At 35.5% G+C, this 24,185-nt stretch overlaps 1 protein-coding gene across 1 annotated transcript in view; it reads right to left on the reverse strand.

Moving 5' to 3' along the window:
• LOC129907400 (ras-GEF domain-containing family member 1B) overlaps positions 1–24,185 on the reverse strand; it is a 281,991-nt gene that overhangs the window by 149,406 nt on the left and 108,400 nt on the right. Inside the window, exons 3-4 of the mRNA XM_055983580.1 lie at positions 14,875–14,985; positions 5,457–5,570 (exon numbers count right to left, since the gene is read on the reverse strand). Of these exons, the coding sequence (XP_055839555.1) occupies positions 5,457–5,570; positions 14,875–14,985 (225 nt within the window). The remainder of the gene's footprint in view (positions 1–5,456; positions 5,571–14,874; positions 14,986–24,185) is intronic.

A 24,185-nucleotide genomic window follows, 5' to 3' on the forward strand; every position in this document is an offset into this window, starting at 1 on the left:
TCAATCAAGTATTTTACTGTTTTTCATTCTGAGGGTGACACCAAATTTGCAGCCCCGGGTGCTATCCATGCTAGCTACGCCACTGCGTATATACAAACTCAACTCTTACATTTTAGTTCTACCTGAGAAAATCCTATCAATTTGATAGGATTTTATCTTCAAAAGTCCTGAACGTTCAACTACTAACTTTTTATTCGGATAATTTTTTTTTTCCTATTCAATTTTGATTTCACAAAAACTACTCAAGATTAATCAATTTAATAATAATGTAGGGCTTTAGAGTTTATTTTTTTCTATTGGGAATTTGAGTTCTAAGGATAAATATTTACTGAACGTTTTCTTGTATATCTACCTCATTTTTACCCTTTTTGAACTTAAGTTTATTGCAAATTCTACTTTAATATCATTTTATTAAAAAATAAAACTTTTTTTTTTTTATTTTCAAAGCCCAATTATTTTGCTGCCAATCATATTAAAAGTATATAAAAAGATAAAAAGAAAAAATCTTTGTAGGCAGTTTTTTATTGAATTATAAAATACTCACTAATGATTGGAAATATTTTTCTTTTTTTTTTTGTCAAACTCTTTTTGAAGGTGTTTTACAAAAAAAATTAGTTACGTAGTTATTTTGTAGTAACAGGATTAAAAAAAATAAACACTTTTATACGAAAATCTATATTTTTTAAATAATAAATAATTATACATGTAAGTTGATGTAACGCACAACTGAATTCCGTTAATGCAAACAATATATCTCTGAATATTTTTTTTTTGCCAAGTTCTCGTTACAACTTTTATACACAATACACGGATATGCATAAAAATTGATTTATCCTTTATATATGTATGTGTTGGAAAGGGATATACATATATAGTCTCTACAAAAGGAAATCAGGAAAAAAGAGAACTTTTTGGTATATGGAATCCGTAGATATACTAACGACTACGAAGCTTTTTAATTAAATTTACTGAAACTAGATCAAAGCATCATTTTAAGCGGATGCACGTAGTAGAGTACGTCGTCGTAGATATGTATCTCTCGTATCCATTCCAACAGCAATGTGTCCTATAGCCAACAGGAAGGAAACTATTTTTTGTTGTTATTGTTGTTGTATGTGGGTGTAGGTATTTTCTACATATACAAAAAAGAGAGAAGGGTGCATGATAATTTAATCTGAGTTTGAATTTATGTAAAATGAAAGTAAAGAGAGAAAAAAAAATGAAAATATGTTAGCTTTGGGGCTTTATGAGAGGATTACATCCCAAAAATATTAGGTCTATATGAACATTTCAGGGTACTCCATCTACATGAGAACAAATATGGAAGAGTATTTGAAAATTAGAAAGTAGAAATGTTGCAATAGGTTCATATCCATAGAGGATGCTTGGATAGCTATTAAATGAATTTTAGAGATTTTATTAGTTTAATTGTTTAAATGTAAATATTGTGCATTCAATTAGTTTAAGTGAATCAATGGTTGAATTTTAAACAATACAGATTTTACTTTGTAGTTTTATGTGTAATACAATTTGAGCCGTGGTTTTAAGAAGACCACTTGTTGTCGTATTCCATAGACCGTTTCGAAAATGTTAGTTGATTATTCAAACATAAATTCATGACCGGTATAAACATAGGAACTTGATCTTAAAGTTTAATATCAACATATTTAATTTGTTATTTATTGATATAATGCATTATTGTAATTGATTTATCAATAAATACAAATATGTATTAAAAAAAATATTCATTATCGATTCGGGTCATGTGATTCGGGTGTATGTGGACTATTTTTGTTTACTGAAACAAACAAACTAATTCACTTATTTATCATTTCAATAGACCTTTTATTACCATTTACTGGCCCCTCAAAAGGTATAACGCATAATTTTGAATGAACGTGAAAATTTATTGATAAATCGTTTAATATCTGAACAAATAGGTACTAAAACTAGTTAACTTTAGTGACAACTTACTAACCTTAAAATTTGTATAGTTGATCATTTGGAATTGAATATACTATAATATTTTAGATTTTATTTTTATTTCTTTTCAAATTAAACTAAAATTATTTTTACTTGCTCTACATATAGGGCAAGTATTGGTTTCGTGTCGAAAAAAAAAATTGAGGTTTTAATCAAAACCAACATTACGATGATGGAGAATTCCGAAAAAGTGCATCTGTGCGGTTGTGCGTCCATCTGTACACATTTCCACAGCCTAAACGGGTGGATGGATTTTCTTCAAATTTGGTACAGATGATTTTTATGGAATTTTGAAAGTTGTTTTTTTTTTGTTTTTTTTTTATATCTCGTTTAGAACGTATATACCTATCATACAAAAAAATACGATATTACGAATTTCTCGAAAACGGCTCTAACGATTTTAATTAAACTTTGTATACGTAATATTTAAAGCAGTGGCAATAAAACTGCATTTTTATTTTTTCTCAAAAAAGTCAAATAACAAAAAAAAATTTTTTTCATTTAACAAAATTTTGCCCTAAATTTCGGCTCTCCCCCAATATCAATTTTTTTTTTTTAATTTAGATCCAGCTTTTAAAATCTACAAGTAGACTAACATAAAAGTGCTTTAAACTGCAAGAGCAAGTACGTGCGACCCCAGTCGTGCATTTTATTTAGTATATTTTTGAAAATTAAAAAAATCTATCATTGTTATTAACTTTTGCCATAAAAGAAAATTCGTGTGATTTTTTTTTTTGGAAAAGCAACATTTTCGATAACTTTATTATCATTTTATACAAAAAAAATTTGAAATAATAAAACATTCGAATGTTCAAGTAAATTTTGTTTGAAATTTTTTGTTGAAGTTAATTTTAACTTTGAAACCAAGGTAAGTAAAAATTTACGTATATGATGTTACATTGTAGGTACTGATAAAAACTTGTTTTGAAATTGCTTAAAGAAGCTGTAGTTAAGCTGTGTTTTTCCCAGCTGTTATATAAATTTTTAATTTTTTTTTATAAGAATGTTGAAATATTTCGGACTTTAACGGGACGTCACGTACATATTACAATATACTTCGTTTATATATTTATTAGTTGTTGCATTGAGCTTTGTTTGTTTTTTAATGAAAACGACCATCACCTTATTGGAGGAGTGCTAGAGTTGCGCACCAAATATACAAAATGCAGACTTCCCTTACTATGGCGGACACTTTGTGGCGGAATCAAAAAAAATTTATCTCATTAATTGTAGCTAATTAAATGCTAATTTGTTGCGCAAACAAAAAATTTGTAGCTCGCATAGTTTTTGAATTATGGAATTTTCCACTAAAATAAGTCTGAAGTTAGCGGACAAAATCAGAAATGATAAAAATTAATGAGTTTAGTTGACCTCCAAATTTGTAGCTTTTTAAATGCTTTTCAATTACATAAACTTGGTTTTTGTAGCTTAAACAGTTTTTTTGTTATTCAAAATTCCGCTAAAATAAGACTTAAGTTAGCTAACGAAAGTAGGAAAATTAATATTTTTTTGATGCCCGAAATTGTAGCTAATTAAATGCTAATTTGTTACGCAAAAATTTTGTAGCTCAACCCAGTCATTTTTTATTTCAACTTAAAGTTTCAGAAGTGCACTTCCGGTTTGATGAGGCCAGTGGAGACTTTTTTAAAAATTCACTTTTTTAAGTTTTTTCTTTTTCCATTAATTGAAGCTTTTGAATACATTATTTTTGGAATAAACCCCAATTTTTCCAAAATCCAAAAAAATGCGAAATTCAAAAATTTGGTTTTGTACCAATTTGAAGTAACCTAGACTAAGACGAAATCCAAAAACCTCGATTTTGTAGCTCGTTTAGTTTTTTTGTTATTCAATATTCCGCTAAAATAAGACTTAATTTCATTATGTAACGGTCAACATTTTCAAAAAAGTTGAATTTTTAATTTTTTTTTCTTTTCTAGAAATTGTAGCTTTGCAAAACAAAATTTCGAAACTAAGTTTAATAAAAAGACCCTACAGTGAATTGAGAATAAGATAATTATTATTAAACGGGTTGCTTCCAAGCTGGTTGATACCTAAAGAAAAGAATGCTGCCTGAGGTAGGGCTGGAATCCACACCTCTAGGTAAGCAGTCAAGCACTACATCCAGTGCACCATTGTCACCAGCTTTGTTATCAAACAAAAATACCGTTAAATAGGTAACATTGTGACCATCAGTGTGTTTCTCCATATTGATTTAATCTGTGGAAGGTACCAATTAAGTGTAACCCGTACTATTTTTTTGTCTGATATTTTATTAAAATTGGTTCTTTATCGAAATTCTACAAAAAAAAAAAAGAAGAAAGACAACTCTAAAAATGTGTTTCAATAGAAGCCGCCATACCAAGATTTTATTAATTGAACTTTGTATTGCAATGCATCTTAAAGATTTCCTGTTTATTTTTTCTACCTATATTAAAAAAGAAAAATTGTAATGTCTTAAAGACGATTGCCAGAATAAACATCACGTCTTTAAAACCATCAAGATATCTATCTACCTTTTTCCATATAATTTCAATTAAATACAATAAAGGATCATATATATACATAGAAATAATACCTCTAAAATGACAATAGCTCTCTTAATGAATCCACAATATAAATACCTACATTTACACAATCAAATCATCGCATGGATCAAATAACATAAATTTTGACTGCTTTTATACCTACTTACAATTTCTTAAGTGGACTTCCTTTTATTACATTATTCACATTTATACAAAAGCTTTTCTTTTCAATTGTTTTTACGAAAATCATTTATTATACGTCGCTCTTTTATTATGTCCCAAACTCTTATAATTAATAATATGCTTTTTCTCTATATACCCTTATCAATGGAAATCTTAAAAAGTTTTCAACATAAAGTATGACAATGCCTATACCACCATTGACATATTTATTAGAATTTTCCCTCTTTTGTTGCTAACTACATTTTACTCCTTTCTAAAATTTTCAATATACAAAATTTGTTCTCTCTCAAAAAATTATTTATTTAGATGAAGCCTAAAAATGTCCTGATTAGCCACAAGGGTTTCTTTACAAAAAAAAAAAACCCACAATTTTTACTTTGAACATCCCAAAAATCCCCTCAAAAACCCCAACAACAAAAAACACTAAATCAAACCCTGCAAAAAAACACCTGTGACTACTAATTCTATATGTGAACAAGGAAGAAGATTTTCAAATTACATTTCCCCAAAAAACACAATCCGACAAAACTTATTACACTTCCCTACTCTCTGCTAGTTATGCCAAGCCACAGGAAATGGGGTTAAAAAGGGATTCATTAATTTCGCAAGAGAGAGCTCTTCATTTGGGACATATAGTAAATCATGGGTACGAACACCCCAGAAGAAGAAAAGGAGGGTTCTGCTTTTATCTTCAATACACCATACCATGAATTAAACAAACAAAAAAACAAGAATACCAAACCAAACCAAAGCATATCACCTTACCTTATCCAACTCATCGACGTTCTTCGGTACAAGTATATCCACCAGAGAATCCAGCGGCCCGGAAACGATTTTTCCATCCACGTACATAATACCACCTGAGCCGAGAACAGAATTCTGTAACAAAAAAAAAAGACAAAAAAAGAAACATGAAAACAATGTAAGATATATGGATAGAATGGTATATATCAGAAAACCACAACAACAATACCGGAGGTCTACAGGAATATTATGAGAAAGGTGCGTGCTCGTAATGAAAAACTTAAAAGCTTCCTGCAGCCCTTTTCAATATAAACAAATATACCATATAGAGAAACCGAAAACCCCTTTACACAGCATCATCATTTCATCATTCAAGCCCCCAAGCAGAGTAACGCACCTTGGCACCTTCCCACCCTGTAACCCTTGTGGTGCGGTTCCATATAAAGAAATGTTCAAAGACACAGAAAAACCTCCTCTTCCACCTGTAATCTCTGATGAAAGTCTGTGTTAAATAATTACAGGAAATATGACAGATAACTCATGTGTGATGTGTGAATGAGGGGGCGACCATAGCCCCCCAAACCGTTTCAAAAAACCCAAATCGTAATTCCAGATTTCAGCCCTATCCACCCTCCCTACTTTCCTCTCTTGGCTCATCTCATATACAATCACTCATCGTTGTCATTTGAAAAGTTTTTCGATGCACGAAATTGAGAAATTTCCCCTCTGGCGAACAGTTTGCAGTTTTAATGAGGTATTCGGTGTACCTGGGTGGTGTTTTGCAGCAGCGTTACTTTTGCGGTAGCCCTCATTCAGATAACGACTGGTAAGTTCCAACCTTCGGGGATAGACAACTAGAGTAAATATTAAATTTCTGTTTTTCAGTGTACGGAGCTATCACATTTTTTTTCGACTTTTTTTTTTGTGTAAAGAGTGACATTTATAGGTGTAGCAGTAACTACTTCGTATTCAGCAGTTTGTTACATAAGTCCTAGAAGGGTTTATATTATGAGACTGATGTGTACATAAAAATACATATATCTCTATCTGTCTTGACTAGAATTGATTATAGAGTTGGTTTTTGTAGGAAGTTTGATAAGGTACCTTAGTCGTACACCTTGATGTTATACATCTCTCGCTGAGAGCGAAGAACGATGTTTTGAAATATGTTGCAGTTCAGTTTGCTTTATTTACACTTTCACAGCAGTCTATCTCTCATCATCAGATGGGATTAAATTTAATTAATTTTAATGTAGAAGGATTTCTATTTTAATTATAAATGAATTGGTTTTGGATGGAATGAATATGTATGCGAGAGTGAAGAAGAGAAAATTTAACACACCAAAAATCTATATAATTCCCGATGAGAGGTATAGACTTAGATTTTTGTCACACAAAAATTTATAGAAATTTAAATTAAAATGAAGGTGTGTATATTTTGTCTGTAACTTTTGATCTCCTACCTTTCAGGAAAAATATTTAATTAAAATGATTCGATTGCAATCAGGAAGAGGTGGTCACTTTTTTTCTTTTTACTGAATATTTCCAATTGAATTTTTATTGGACTTTTTGTGAAGGTTCTTAAAAATTCATGTTCGCAGTTAAATTGAATGTTAGTCAACTTGATAACATGCATTTTTCACAAAACGAAAAAAAAAAAAAAAATTAAAACCAAACTACTATTAATAAATGTAGGATTTGTTCTCCTTTTCAGTCATAGGTCTTCAAAGTATTGGACATCAAAAATACTGGCTTCAAAATCTTAAGCGTTTAATCAATTTCAATAAATCCTTTTTTAGATGTTTATATTTTTATTTATATTATTTTTAATAGAAAAAAAGTTACGTATACACCATAGTGACCAAATTCGAAAAATAGATCATATAATAAATTGGATATTTCACAGTATTATTTTGATTTTTAAGATTATTATGTAAGTTGATACAAGAACCACAGGTCAAAGTCTGAAGCGTGGCAAAGCTGCCAAATTGTGGTTGTCTTTTAATTTAAGTGATATAATTCTTGGCTCAAAGAGGTGTTCGTACCATGCACTTTACCGGCGATAATGCCAGTATACTTAACTTAATACAAACTGTACTGGCGAGAAGACATATCGTTTTAGTAGCATGTCTAAAGACAGCCGTCTTTCACAACAAACTTTTAATTTGATTTTTACTCTTTTATAATTTGCGATTGAATAGTGGATCGGGAGATGCTCTTGACATCTACGGGACATCTTCGGGAAATCTTGGAGACATGCTCGGAACATGCTCGGAACATGCTCGGGACATCTTCGGGACATTCTCGGGACATCTTCGGGACATCTTCGGGATATCTTCGGGACATCTTCGGGACATCTTCGGGACATCTTCAGGACATCTTCGGGACATCTTCGGGACATCTTCGGGACATCTTCGGGACATCTTCGGGACATCTTCGGGACATCTTCGGGACATCTTCGGGACAGCTTCGGGACATCTTCGGGACATCTTCGGGACATCTTCGGGACATCTTCGGGATATCTTCGGGACATCTTCGGGACATCTTTGGGACATCTTCGGGACATCTTCGGGACATGCTCGGGACATCTTCGGGACATGCTCGGGACATCTTCGGGATATCTTCGGGACATCTTCGGGACATCTTCGGGACATCTTCGGGACATCTTCGGGACATCTTCGGGACATCTTCGGGACATCTTCGGGACATCTTCGGGATATCTTCGGGACATGCTCGGGATATGCTCGGGACATCTTCGGGACATGCTCGGGACATCTTCGGGACATCTTCGGGACATGCTCGGGACATGCTCGGGACATGCTCGGGACATCTTCGGGACATCTTCGGGACATCTTCGGGACATCTTCGGGACATCTTCGGGACATGCTCGGGACATGCTCGGGACATCTTCGAGACATGCTCGGGACATCTTCGGGACATCTTCGGGACATCTTCGGGACATCTTCGGGACATCTTCGGGACATCTTCGGGACATGCTCGGGACATCTTCGGGACATCTTCGGGACAACTTCTAGACATCTTTGGGACATCTTCGGGACATCTTCGGGACATCTTCGGGACATCTTCGGGACATCTTCGGGACATCTTCGCGACATGCTCGGGACATGCTCGGGACATCTTCGGGACATGCTCGGGACATCTTCGGGACATCTTCGGAACATCTTCTGGACATCTTCGGGACATCTTCGGGACATCTTTGGGACATGCTTGGGACATGCTCGGGACATCTTCGGGACATCTTCGGGACATCTTCGGGACATCTTCGGGACATGCTCGGGACATGCTCGGGACATCTTCGGGACATCTTCGGGACATGCTCGGGACATGCTCGGGACATCTTCGGGACATGCTCGGGACATCTTCGGGACATCTTCGGGACATGCTCGGGACATGCTCGGGACATGCTCGGGACATGCTCGGGACATGCTCGGGACATCTTCGGGACATCTTCAGGACATCTTCGGGACATCTTCGGGACATCTTCGCGACATGCTCGGGACATGCTCGGGACATCTTCGGGACATGCTCGGGACATCTTCGGGACATCTTCGGAACATCTTCGGGACATCTTCGGGACATCTTCGGGACATCTTCGGGACATCTTTGGGACATGCTCGGGACATGCTCAGGACATCTTCGGGACATCTTCGGGACATCTTCAGGACATCTTCGGGACATGCTCGGGACATCTTCGGGACATCTTCGGGACATCTTCGTGACATGCTCGGGACATCTTCGGGACATCTTCGGGACATCTTCGGGACATCTTCGGGACATCTTCGGGACATCTTCGGGACATCTTCGGGACATGCTCGAGACATGCTCGGGACATCTTCGGGACATCTTCGGGACATCTTCGGGACATCTTCGGGACATCTTCGGGACATCTTTGGGACATGCTCGGGACATGCTCGGGACATCTTCGGGACATCTTCGGGACATCTTCGGGACATCTTCGGGACACCTTCGGGACATCTTCGGGATATCTTCGGGACATCTTCGGGACATCTTCGGGACATCTTCGGGACATCTTCAGGACATCTTCGGGACATCTTCGGGACATCTTCGGGACATGCTCGGGACATGCTCGGGACATCTTCGGGACATGCTCGGGACATCTTCGGGACATCTTCGGGACATCTTCGGGACATCTTCGGGACATCTTCGGGACATCTTCGGGACATCTTCGGGACATCTTCGGGACATCTTCGGGACATCTTCGGGACATCTTCGGGACATCTTCGGGACATCTTCGGGACATCTTCGGGATATGCTCGGGACATGCTCGGGACATCTTCGGGACATGCTCGGGACATCTTCGGGACATCTTCGGGACATCTTCGGGACATCTTCGGGACATCTTCGGGACATCTTCGGGACATGCTCGGGACATGCTCGGGACATCTTCGGGACATGCTCGGGACATCTTCGGGACATCTTCGGGACATCTTCGGGACATCTTCGGGACATCTTCGGGATATGCTCGGGACATGCTCGGGACATCTTCGGGACATGCTCGGGACATCTTCGGGACATCTTCGGGACATCTTCGGGACATCTTCGGGACATCTTCGGGACATCTTCGGGATATGCTCGGGACATGCTCGGGACATCTTCGGGACATGCTCGGGACATCTTCGGGACATCTTCGGGACATCTTCGGGACATCTTCGGGACATCTTCGGGACATCTTCGGGACATCTTCAGGACATCTTCGGGACATCTTCGGGACATCTTCGGGACATGCTCGGGACATGCTCGGGACATCTTCGGGACATGCTCGGGACATCTTCGGGACATCTTCGGGACATCTTCGGGACATCTTCGGGACATCTTCGGGACATCTTCGGGACATCTTCGGGACATCTTCGGGACATCTTCGGGACATCTTCGGGACATCTTCGGGACATCTTCGGGACATCTTCGGGACATCTTCGGGACATCTTCGGGATATGCTCGGGACATGCTCGGGACATCTTCGGGACATGCTCGGGACATCTTCGGGACATCTTCGGGACATCTTCGGGACATCTTCGGGACATCTTCGGGACATCTTCGGGACATCTTCGGGACATCTTCGGGACATCTTCGGGACATCTTCTGGACATCTTCGGGACATGCTCGGGACATGCTCGGGACATCTTCGGGACATGCTCGGGACATCTTCGGGACATCTTCGGGACATCTTCGGGACATCTTCGGGACATCTTCGGGACATCTTCGGGACATGCTCGGGACATGCTCGGGACATCTTCGGGACATGCTCGGGACATCTTCGGGACATCTTCGGGACATCTTCGGGACATCTTCGGGACATCTTCGGGACATCTTCGGGACATGCTCGGGACATGCTCGGGACATCTTCGGGACATGCTCGGGACATCTTCGGGACATCTTCGGGACATCTTCGGGACATCTTCGGGACATGCTCGGGACATGCTCGGGACATGCTCGGGACATCTTCGGGACATGCTCGGGACATCTTCGGGACATCTTCGGGACATCTTCGGGACATCTTCGGGACATCTTCGGGACATCTTCGGGACATCTTCGGGACATGCTCGGGACATCTTCGGGACATCTTCGGGACATCTTCGGGACATCTTCGGGACATCTTCGGGACATGCTCGGGACATGCTCGGGACATCTTCGGGACATGCTCGGGACATCTTCGGGACATCTTCGGGACATCTTCGGGACATCTTCGGGACATCTTCGGGACATCTTCGGGACATCTTCGGGACATGCTCGGGACATGCTCGGGACATCTTCGGGACATGCTCGGGACATCTTCGGGACATCTTCGGGACATCTTCGGGACATCTTCGGGACATCTTCGGGACATCTTCGGGACATGCTCGGGACATGCTCGGGACATCTTCGGGACATGCTCGGGACATCTTCGGGACATCTTCGGGACATCTTCGGGACATCTTCGGGACATGCTCGGGACATGCTCGGGACATCTTTGGGACATGCTCGGGACATCTTCGGGACATCTTCGGGACATCTTCGGGACATCTTCGGGACATCTTCGGGACATCTTCGGGACATGCTCGGGACATGCTCGGGACATCTTCGGGACATGCTCGGGACATGCTCGGGACATCTTCGGGACATCTTCGGGACATCTTCGGGACATCTTCGGGACATCTTCGGGACATGCTCGGGACATGCTCGGGACATCTTCGGGACATGCTCGGGACATCTTCGGGACATCTTCGGGACATCTTCGGGACATCTTCGGGACATCTTCGGGACATCTTCGGGACATCTTCGGGACATGCTCGGGACATGCTCGGGACATCTTCGGGACATGCTCGGGACATCTTCGGGACATCTTCGGGACATCTTCGGGACATCTTCGGGACATCTTCGGGACATCTTCGGGACATCTTCGGGACATCTTCGGGACATCTTCGGGACATCTTCGGGACATCTTTGGGACATCTTCGGGACATCTTCGGAACATCTTCGGGACATCTTCGGGACATCTTCGGGACATCTTCGGGACATCTTCGGGACATCTTCGGGACATCTTCGGGACATCTTCGGGACATCTTCGGGACATCTTCGGGACATCTTCGGGACATCTTCGGGACATCTTCGGGACATCTTCGGGACATCTTCGGGACATGCTCGGGACATCTTCGGGACATGCTCGGGACATGCTCGGGACATCTTCGGGACATGCTCGGGACATCTTCGGGACATCTTCGGGACATCTTCGGGACATCTTCGGGACATCTTCGATACATCTTCGGGACATCTTCGGGACATCTTCGGGACATCTTCGGGACATCTTCGGGACATCTTCGGGACATCTTCGGGACATGCTCGGGACATCTTCGGGACATCTTCGGGACATCTTCGGGACATCTTCGGCACATCTTCGGGAAATCTTCGGGACATCTTCAGGACATGCTCGGGACATGCTCGGGACATCTTCGGAACATCTTCGGGACATCTTCGGGACATCTTCGGGACATCTTCAGGACATGCGGGACATCTTCGGGACATCTTCGGGACATGCTCGGGACATCTTCGGGACATGCTCGGGACATCTTCGGGACATCTTCGGGACATCTTCGGGACATCTTCGGGACATCTTCGGGACATCTTCGGGACATCTTCGGGACATGCTCGAGACATGCTCGGGACATCTTCGGGACATCTTCGGGACATCTTCGGGACATCTTCGGGACATCTTCGGGACATCTTCGGGAAATCTTCGGGACATCTTCGGGACATCTTCGGGACATCTTCGGGACATCTTCGGGACATCTTTGGGTCATCTTCGGGACATCTTCGGGACATCTTCGGGACATCTTCGGGACATCTTCGAGACATGCTCGGGACATGCTCGGGACATCTTCGGGACATGCTCGGGACATCTTCGGGACATCTTCGGGACATCTTCGGGACATGCTCGGGACATCTTCGGGACATCTTCGGGACATGCTCGGGACATGCTCGGGACATCTTCGGGACATCTTCGGGACATCTTCGGGACATCTTCGGGACATCTTCGGGACATGCTCGGGACATGCTCGGGACATCTTCGGGACATCTTCGGGACATCTTCAGGACATGCTCGGGACATCTTCGGGACATCTTCGGGACATCTTCGGGACATCTTCGGGACATGCTCGGGACATCTTCGGGACATGCTCGGGACATCTTCGGGACATCTTTGGGACATGCTCGGGACATGCTCGGGACATGCTCGGGACATGCTCGGGACATCTTCGGGACATCTTCGGGACATCTTCGGGACATCTTCGGCACATCTTCGGGAAATCTTCGGGACATCTTCAGGACATGCTCGGGACATGCTCGGGACATCTTCGGAACATCTTCGGGACATCTTCGGGACATCTTCGGGACATCTTCAGGACATGCTCGGGACATCTTCGGGACATCTTCGGGACATCTTCGGGACATCTTCGGGACATCTTCGGGACATGCTCGGGACATCTTCGGGACATGCTCGGGACATCTTCGGGACATCTTCGGGACATCTTCGGGACATCTTCGGGACATCTTCGGGACATCTTCGGGACATCTTCGGGACATCTTCGGGACATGCTCGGGACATCTTCGGGACATCTTCGGGACATCTTCGGGACATCTTCGGGACATCTTCGGGACATCTTCGGGACATCTTCGGGACATCTTCGGGACATCTTCGGGACATCTTCGGGACATCTTCAGGACATGCTCGGGACATGCTCGGGACATCTTCGGGACATCTTTGGGAAATCTTTCAGACATGCTCGGGACATGCTCAGGACATCTTTCTGACATGCTCGGGACATCTTCGGGATACGGTCGGGACATCTTCGGGACATGCTCGGCACAATGCTCATGACATATCACAGTAAAGCTATGTGCATTATTTGGACGATCATTCTTTACAAACAAACTTAACAATCAATTCAAATAAACAAATCAAAATTTTTTAATTTGGTTGTAGACTTTTGTCCAGGAAATCTTTAGATCTCCCTGTGAATATTTAGTTGAGCTGCAAAGTTCATAAATCTGATTCCGTTGCCGAAGGTATCTTCATAGGAAAAGCACTTTCAGAGCAGCCTACACATTTGTGTACTAAAGTTGTTGAGCAAAGTAGCCTCAGTTTACAATATCAGAAGCTCATCTTTTTTATCTTCGAATTGAATTGATTTGAAGAATTTTTATCAGATCTTTAAAAAAGTGTCGTATTTTTTAAGGATTTGTACAAAATAGAAATTTCCATTCAGAATCCTTTTTTGAACTTAATTTTTAAGAAATATATCTATAAAACATTTAAAATGAAATCCGTTTTTTGGTAATAATAATAATATCTAAATTTTTCCATACTTCAGAATATTTTATCTAAACACCTTTAACTTTCAAAACAATTATTCATTAATAGTTTGATAATTTTGGGGAAAACAAATAACTAAATCTTTTCTTTTTTTTTCTCTCTATGGCTACGTGTAAAATGATTAAAATGCACCCCCTTGCAATTTGTTATTCCAAAATTTGTTCCAATTATAATTTCTAATTACTTCTTCATTGCTTCACTGAGTTTACAAATTAACTATACATATTAAACAGTTTTCCAAAACAAAACTAAAGTACAAATTAAAACACTATACAGCTTTTTCTAACACAAACAAAAATTCCCTTAAATGAAACACACGTTGTTCCAAAAGTTGTTGCCACCTCACATACAAAAAAAAAAAAACTTCATGACACAGTATAGTCGCAGTGTATTAACATACCATCACCATATTCCTTTAACCAAAAACCAACCATTTTCATAGAAATATTGTTTTTGTCGAAAACAAGTTATTTTGTAACGTATGGCAAATTGTTTTATCTTTTACATATAACATACATAAATACAATATAGACTTTATACTTTTACACGTACCTCATAATTGACAACTTGTGCTTGTGGGTAAGATATTTTCGGTCTGTCATATTGTACAACATCATCCGCATTTATATCGCTGCAGCTCTTTACTGTTTTAAAAGTTGAAACCTGCAATATAGAAAATAGAAGATATACAAGTTGAAAGCTCAATTTTATGTTAACAAGCTGTCATATAAATATGTGTGAAAATTAGGGTGTCCCAAAAAAAGGGAAAGTTTTTAGATTTTTTATCTGAATTCAACGTTTTTTTTTAAGAAAATTTATAAGAAATCAGCTCTTTAAAAAAAATTTAAAATACAAATATCAAAGATAGTTAAATTACACGATTTTTATTTATTTAAAAAACAAAACTATCTACCTATTTACAAATATATTTCTCAACTCTCAAATATTTGTTTAAAGAGACCATTTTTTAGCAAGTTTTTTTTTGTATTTAGGTACATTGGGTCTTCATATTTTTACCTTTACTTTTTTTGAAACACCCTAATTTAAATGTGTCATGTTGAAGAACAAATTTATTTAAATATTATTCTATTCATAAGAAGATGTATGCAATAATTTAAGAGATTTAATATTCGTAAATAATATTTTCAGTTACGCTGTTACACGTTTCATTACTTCCACTGAAGTGTAAGTAAATTATGGAAGAAATTTGCTTAGGCTCATAAGAAAGTAGGTATAGATAAAAATGTACATATCAATTCTAAGTTAAGCCCAAAACTCAGTTTAATATAAGCAATATGCCTCTCTTGGAAACAAAATCTAACTTTATTCCGTTGCCTTAAGATTTTTAACTATTTTCTCGGTACTGAGTTTGATGTTTCTAATATTGGATGTATGTACCATCGCGTGTACACTGTACGTACATACATCAAGTTGTTCAACTTTTGAAGGATCTGAATTTTAAATCAAATTCTCAGAATTTTCATACATTTTTAGGGTAGAATTGTTTTGAATTGTTCAATTTACAGGGGTTTTTAATGTATATTCGAAGCTCCTTATCCTGGAATTCTATTTTCGTCGTCCTCTACTTCAACCTAACTAACATAGGTAAGGCTATTAATATTTTTGTTCCTTATGAAAACTGTTTATTTTGGCTTATTAACCGTTGAAATGGCCGTTAAATACTTAAAACTACTGAAAAACCGAAATGAAACTTAAATAAAATGCTCGACGACGCTCTTATATATGCCTATTTATACAAATTTGGGAAATGTGTATGAAAAATTAAAAGCAAAAAAATGAAAAAAAAAAAAAAAAATCATAAAAGTTGTTCTTCAAATGAAGAAAAAAAAAAACAACATTTTAAATGAAATTGAGCTTCAATACAAGTATGCAGTTTTATTTCTTTTATTAAGATCCATTCTTAGTAAAAAAAATTCAAAATGGTTGGAGCCGTTTTTTTTTTTAAAACTAATTTTTTATAAATAATTTTTTCGAAATAAAAAAAAAATTAAAATAACAATGGTATCTACTATGCCATTACTTAGAAACTACTAATCAATGCCTAAAGCCAAAATTTCAAAAAATTAATGTTCAGTATTCGAAAATTTGATTTTTCAAAAAAAATTTTTTTTTTCATAAAATCCAAAAATTATTTGTTTTTGTTAAACCTTCAACAAATTAATATAACTGCTTTTTCATAAAAAAAATTGTCAAAATTGAACAAGTTATTTGGTTCTAACAATTTTTTTCAAAAAAAAAAAAAATGTACATGAAAAAAAATGTACATGAAAAAAAATTCTCATCATAGAGCTAGCAGACCTATAATTTTGAAGCAATCATCGGACAAGAAGGGTATTTATGGTTCCATGACTGATATCAATAATACGAGTCTCTGGTTCTATGTTGTTCTTTGAAGCTTAAGACAGTTCGTTCTGATAATTCTGTCATAAAATCTCATTAGATGTGGGAACAAATTCCGAAGAAAAAAAGGTAATTTATATGAGTTTTGAAAAAAAAAAAAAAAAAAAATAAATAAAAAATTACTCCAATTTCATTTGATTTTTCGACAAAAATTGAATTTTTGAATTGAAATAATTGATTTAATCAAAGACTTTGGCAAATAGTACCTTTTAACTTATTTTAATAGTTAATTTTTTTTTTCAAAACTTCTATTGAAAAAAGTTCTTCGAAAATTAAATACTTTTAAATTTTTTTCATAAATTGTAATACATATTGATATTTTTTTTATAATTTCAAATAATAATAAATTTGGCCTAAAAATTTTGAAAAATAAATGCATTTTATGTTACGAAAAAGTTTTAAAAATTGAAATGCTAAAATTTGTTCAATATTTTTTTTTTCAAAATCTGAGTTTAAATACTATTTTTTCAAAAACTCTTTCCTCAATTTACTTAATTTTAATTTTACAAATATGAACAAGCTTCTAGTTTTTTAAAAATGTATATTTAAATATTGTAGGTGTTGCCGTTGTGTTCAAATATTTTTATTTTTTGTATTTGAAGTCAATTTGTGAGAAAATTGAGGTTTAAAGGTGCTTTGGTTACTATGGTTTTTTAAGTGTTTTTTAATTTGTTATTGAAAATTTTGTGTGATTTTTATTAAATAAAATAAAGGAGCATATCAATTTATTTCATATGATGTTCAATACCTTGCTATTGTGCTTAAAAGTTAAAAAAATCGTGATTTTTGGGTTAATGTTTGCATTAAGTGGAGATAATTTAAAATTATTCCGCATTATTCTATTGAGAATCTTTATTTATTTTAAAGCTTAATATATTAGCTTTCCTTTTGCATCTTAAGTTGCTGCGCATAGCTGCGACACCCATACATTTTTTTTTTTCATTTTCGAACTAGCCTTCGAGAAAAATAACTACTATGGAAATAATCAAAAACAAAATTATGAGGATTGTAATGTAAATTTGAAGCGTCTTTTGTGTCCATTTTTTTGCTATTAATAGGTGTATTAAATAAACTTTATTCTGTTTTTTTTTTTTAATTATTTTCGAAATTTTAAGACAGCAAATATTTTATGTTTGGGTGTATAAATTTAAAATTAAATTCCCACCAGTGCTAACTTAATGCTTACAGAGGCATCTTATTTTTGTTTTCAGACACCTAAAGCTCCCAACTGACTCTATGTTTAAAATATAAAAGATATTTTTGGTGGTGGCACTGTTAATGCCAAAGTTATCGAAAATAGCCAAAAATAAAAATCTGAGAAAAAAGTAGTTTTCTTATGTTTCAACTTTCTCAGAAAACTAGAAGGCATAAGAGCATATGGTTTTTAGTGTTAGATAATGAATCAATTACGGCAGTTGGATTTATCAATCAATTTTGTTTTGACATCCACAGTTTAAAGAAAAAATAGTATTCTATGTGTTTTTTTAAACTTTTTTCACCAAATTTTAACTTTGGAATCAATTATTTCAAAAACTTTTTATTATAATAACTTGTTTTAAAAATTAGAATTTAGTATAAAATGTTGGATTTTGAAAAAGGTGTCATTCATAATTGTAAGTGTTGCCGTCGTTTTTAAATATTGTTTTCTTTATTTCAAGTATTTTTTTTAAACGGGGGGAGATTGACCCCTCTCCCTTCGTAAAAAATGCTTGTATTTAACTCCTCCACCTGTTACAATTTTTCACCTTCTGAGTTATCGTACTTTTGCCCAAAAATGACCCCCATTAAACCTCTTTTGGTTAAAAATATGAAAAACTATTAACAAAATTGTTGTTAAATTTCATTTTGTATATATTTGTTAAAAATCCTCGAAAAGCAATAATCTGTGAGCGCTATTAATTTAATTCCGCTAGATGAGCGAATTGTCACACTGTGCGACGTTTGAAAAAAAAGATCATCAAAATCAGAGCTGTTCGGCCGGGCTCCCTAATATTGCAATTTTTTTGAGCTTTAGTTATACTCTGCTATAAGTTTTGAGTGATCTTATTTGATTTCTTGACAAATTTCTGTAATATTAAATTCAGAAAATTCTGGATAACAGATTAGAAAGTTTCTCAAAGAAACGTATAAAAATAAAGTTTTACTTTACGTGTAATTTCTTGCGTTCTTATATTACACAAAACTTAAATCGAACTCGGCAGTGTTAATAAGAATGCAATGTTCTAATATTTGGTAGAACTTGATTAAATACTTAAAACTGTCGACGGGGGGAATTAAATTATTCAATTAATTAACCAAAATATCAAGAATATTGGCTAGTAAATTTTAGTTTTATTAAAACACTTTGTTACGTTTAATCCTTTTCGCCAACATCCAGATATTTAAGTGTATTTACCTTTAATCAATCCGGAGCTTAAGGAAAGATAAAATTAGTGTTAACTGTACCGTAGTAGTTCTTATAAAATCCAAAACATGTAGGTAATCGAGGATGCAGTAAAATTTGAGTGTTCCGCATCGAATATTTCACATGCTTTAATGACTTTTGCCTCCAAAACTTTCAATCCTCTTAGTCAAGAGGCTATGTGTAGTGTATAGTATAATCCAATGATGCATATGCATTCAATTATTAATAATCCCTGCCACAATCAATTTACTCTCTGTGCTCAAAAGTTCATTGGATTCACAAAACAACATACACAAAAAGCCAGGAATGAAATGTCGAAACGAGAAAAAAAAAACCACTCTAGTACTTTTATGAACATTAGTTCCACTGGACCGCACCTCTTTATGTCCTTATACTATAACCAAACTTATACATATACATCTCCATACACGCCGCCATATTTCATAAAAGGACCTTGTCCTGCCTCTTTGGTTCACGTTACTTGTTTTTTTATGGATCTCTTTTTTGCCGGCATTTTTTTTTTTTTGTGTTTGAATGTGTAGATCAACTGACATATTCAGCCAAAGGGATGTAAGTCGTAAATCGGACCATGGCCCAGGCCAGTTCACTTGTACTAATCTACTTCTGGTCTTTTTTTTTCGTTTTTTTTTTATAAAGCCTTCTCCACACCAAACCGTTGGGATAGGGAATTAGAAATGGAACACAAGGATATAAGCAAAAATAAAAAAAAAGTTGAAATATTTTTGAAGCCTCGGATGAAAAAAAAACCAACTTCATTCTCGTACATATAGAAAAAGCATGTCTGTGCTGTGCATTATTACTTTACACACATCCGAGCTTGAACTTCCGCCTAGAGGCATCCGCCTTCCCCGGTATAGAGAGTATAGAGGAAGTTATTTAGTTATTTGAATAGTAAGCATGTTATACGCTTGTAGCGCACAATTATAGTTGGTAGGCAGATCCTAAATAATACAGAACCGTAATGGGAATTCTCCATTCCATATATACCTACTCTCTTGAGGCCTGGAAGGTACTTGATGGTTATGTTTGCGTTGTTTTTTTTTTTTTTTACAGTTTTTTTTTTTCATTTTTTGTTACAAAACAGAGTGTTTTGTGTGTTTTTTTATGTGGCTTATTTTTCCGGAGAAAATAAAAATATTTTTTTTAAAGGTCACATTCATGTCGCACTTATCTACTGTTTCAAGGTTCATGGTGAGCTCTTTGATGTTAGACCTTTATTAGCACTCTAAAGTACAAGGTTGGTAATAACAGAAAAAGCTAAACGAGGGGGAAATATTTTAGAAAAAGATGTTCAAATTTTGAAGTATCTCGTGGAAACTATGAAAATGCATTTCTGAGCCGATTTCAAGGCATGTTTTAAGGTTATGTTCATACTTATCGGTGATATATGGTTTTTGGTAACATGTTGTTTTTGAAAACAGGGTTATTGGTCAAGGAAAAATTGATGTTAGTAAAATATAATTTTATTTTGTTTTTATTAGGTTTCTGTACCCTCTCTTGACCTTTAAAATAAAATATTATAAAAGTTTTATATCAAGCTACTAAAAGCCATATATGTGTTATAAATTAATTTTTCAAGTACCTACTCCTTAACCATTGGTTACAATATTAGTATAAATACATAGTTTGTCTTAACTTTTTTTTATTAATTATGTTTGGTTTCCTTTCCACATCTGTGTAGGTACTTTAAGTTGAAAAATAACTTTTTTTTTATTTTCCATCATGCCAACAGCATTTTTCAAAAAAAAAAAAACAACAAAAAAACCAACAAAAAAAACCCAAAGTAAAGACTGACTCCTACACATACTCTACATAGATGAAGACAAGCATAAAATGAATTTTAATTAAATTTTAATTTATATTTTATTATGAAGAAAAAAAAATTGCATTTAATATTATGAATTGGCTCATGACAACATGTTCCTGGAAAGTCATGCTCTTTCTCTTGTTTACACAAAAAAAATTCAACTTTTTTTTTTTTGTCTGCACTTGAGTGACACTAATTGTTGTTTTGGTTTCTATGATGTTTATACTTCTTTATAATGTTTTTGACTTTTAAAATGAAAATAAAAAATAATTTCATTAACCTGATGTAGTATTGATATAAACTACGAAAGTTGTAATATAAGTTATGACCTGTATGCCAAAGAAAATTTTTCATTCATTACTTAAAAGGTTAGGGATAATTTTAGTCTTTTTAAAAAAAATCGTTAAATTGTTTAAATATTTTGAATAAAAAATTAATATTGTTTATGAACGGCATTATGGTCAGTCAGTCTGATAGTCATTTTGTCTGTTTTTTAATGATCCACGGTAACGGTTTAAACGGATTCATCGATTGACTTCAAATTTCGATTGATTTCCAACATTTCGTATCATTTGTGAAAATTTTCTTGAGAAACTTTTTCATTTCCAAAAAGAGTTGCAATGATTTTGATAACAACAAGGAATCATAACCTTTTGTTTTTTGTATGACAAACATAAAACCGTATTTTTGACTGCAGTCTTTTTACTTATATTAAAAGGTTTTAAAACATCCTAGTCATTATAAAATAAATTTTAAGAAATAAATTCGTAGCTTCCCATTCTTTAAACGTAATTGCTTTTTTTGTAAACCCTTTCTCAAAATTATATTATTTAGTGAGTCCTAAAGCCTTTTAATCATCCAGTTTTAAAATCTGCCCAGATTTTATTTACACCTATAAAAAACGTCGGTTGAACATATTTTTTTTTTATCACACTTTTTGAATATCTAACAATAGCTGATGTATGCATGTATCTTCAACTTTTCCAACCCAAACAAAGACATATTGGGTAGTTTTTGGAAAAAAAATAGAATTAGAAGGATTTTGTTCAGTTGGAAAAATATTGATCATATCTAAGAAAAAATACCGAATCATTTTTGATAAAATTCGAAGAAAATGTACTATACGAAGTTCTCTCCAAGAAAAAAATAATTATTTCATTTCTGAGAACGAAGTAGCTAACTCCACTTTTACCTTCTTCAATTATTCCAAAAATAAAAGAAAACAGCCTTCTGTTGTTGACTTAAAATCACATTGGGTACTATGATGTATAAACAAAAGGCAGTAACAAGAAGTTGTGAACAAATTTGTAAGCTCGCAATAATCAATTTTTTGTTTAGTCAATTTTGATTTTCGAAAGACAAATCATTTCCAAAAAATTAACCAAATTTAAATTTGATATTGTGAGAATAAAGTCGAGGAAAAAATGATTTAACTTTTCAGTTAAAATACAATTTTTAAGAATGTTATAAAAAAAAACTAGCTGACCCGGCGGACTTCGTTCCGCCATTTTTTGTATTTATTTTTAATTTTCGACTCTACAATTAGTTAATATTTAAAATGAAAAAGGGAATCAAAACTTGAAAAGTTCGTAAAATGAGTTTAAAAATATTCACTTTTAAACTTTTAGCAAAAATATGGCCTATGTTAAAAACGGCCAAAAAACTTGGGACAAAAAAACTTGTTTTTCCCGTTATTCGGTCAAAAATCATTTTAAAATTTAAAAATTTGTAAATTCTTGCGCATGACTAAAGCCTATATTTCCTATAAGCTTGAGATTTTTTGGAGGCTTATAAAAATTGCAAAAAAATTAAAAACTAAAAAATGTCCCTAAAAATTAGTTGTTTTTCAAAAATTCAAATTTCAGGGCCTATGAAAAAAATCCGTATAAGACGCCTAAATTTTTTTCTTAGTAATCTTTCCAATCGTGTAACTCAAGTTTCCGTAAAAAAATTTCCCTACCTTTAATAAGCCTTTTGTCGAAGTTCTACCACATGTTTTCACTGCACAAAAACCTTCACAACTTAGTTTTGAAATTTTTGAGAATTTTTGCAATGCCTTTTTCAACTTTATAATAAATTTATCTATCATTTAAAAAAAAAATTCAACTCTCTACTCTACAACTTACCGTTTAGAAAATAGCCTCTATTTTCAATGTCGTGTTACCCCTATTTAACCTATAAAATCATTAATTTTTAGCCTAAAACCTTCTACTCTTATTCCCCTTTGATTTAAAAAAAATAAGAAAATAAGTCAGTCGGTGTGGCCGGTTAGCGAACGTACACAAAACCAAACTTTAAACGTCCCTTATCTTGGCGGACACTTTGTGGCGGAATAAAACCAAATTAGTCTCATTAATTGTAGCTAATTAAATGCTAATTTGTTGCGCAAACCAAAAATTTGTAGCTCGTTTAGTTTTTGAGTTATTGAATTTTCCGCTAAAATAAGACTGAAGTTAGCGGACAAAATCTGAAATAATTAAAATAAATGAGTTAAGTTGGCCTCCGAATTTGTAGCTTTTTAAATGCTTTTCAATTCCATAAACTTGGATTTTGTAGCCTTAACAGTTTTTTTGATATTAAAAATTCCGCTAAAATAAGACTGAAGTTAGCGGACGAAAGTAGGAAATTTAATATTTTTTTGATGCCCAAAATTGTAGCTAATTAAATGCTAATTTGTTGCGCAAAAATTAATTTTGTAGCTCCACCCAGTCATTTTTTATTTAAACTTAAAGATTCAGAAGTGCACTTCCGGTTTGACGAGGCCAGTGGAGACTTTTTGAAAAATTCACTTTTTTAAATTTTTTCTTTTGCCATTAATTGTAGCTTTTGAATACATTATTTTTGATACAAACCACAATTTTGTAGCTCAAACCGTTTTTGAAATATTCAAGATTTTGTTTTAAAAATACACCTCAGAAGTACCCTTTCAAAATCCAAAAAAATGCAAAATTCCAAAATTTTTTTTTCCAGAAATTTGAAGTAACCTAGACTAAGACGAAATCCAAAAACCTCGATTTTGTAGAAAAGAAAAAAATTTGAAAATTCAACTTTTTTGAAAATTTTGACCGTTACATATGAAATTGAGTCTTATTTTAGCGGAATATTGAATAACAAAAAAACTAATCGAGCTACAAAATCGAGGTTTTTGGATTTCGTCTTAGTCTAGGTTACTTCAAATTTCTGGAAAAAAAAATTTTGGAATTTTGCATT

The sequence above is a fragment of the Episyrphus balteatus genome, chromosome 1, assembly GCF_945859705.1.
Source record: "Episyrphus balteatus chromosome 1, idEpiBalt1.1, whole genome shotgun sequence".
Classification (NCBI taxonomy): Eukaryota; Metazoa; Arthropoda; class Insecta; order Diptera; family Syrphidae; genus Episyrphus; species Episyrphus balteatus.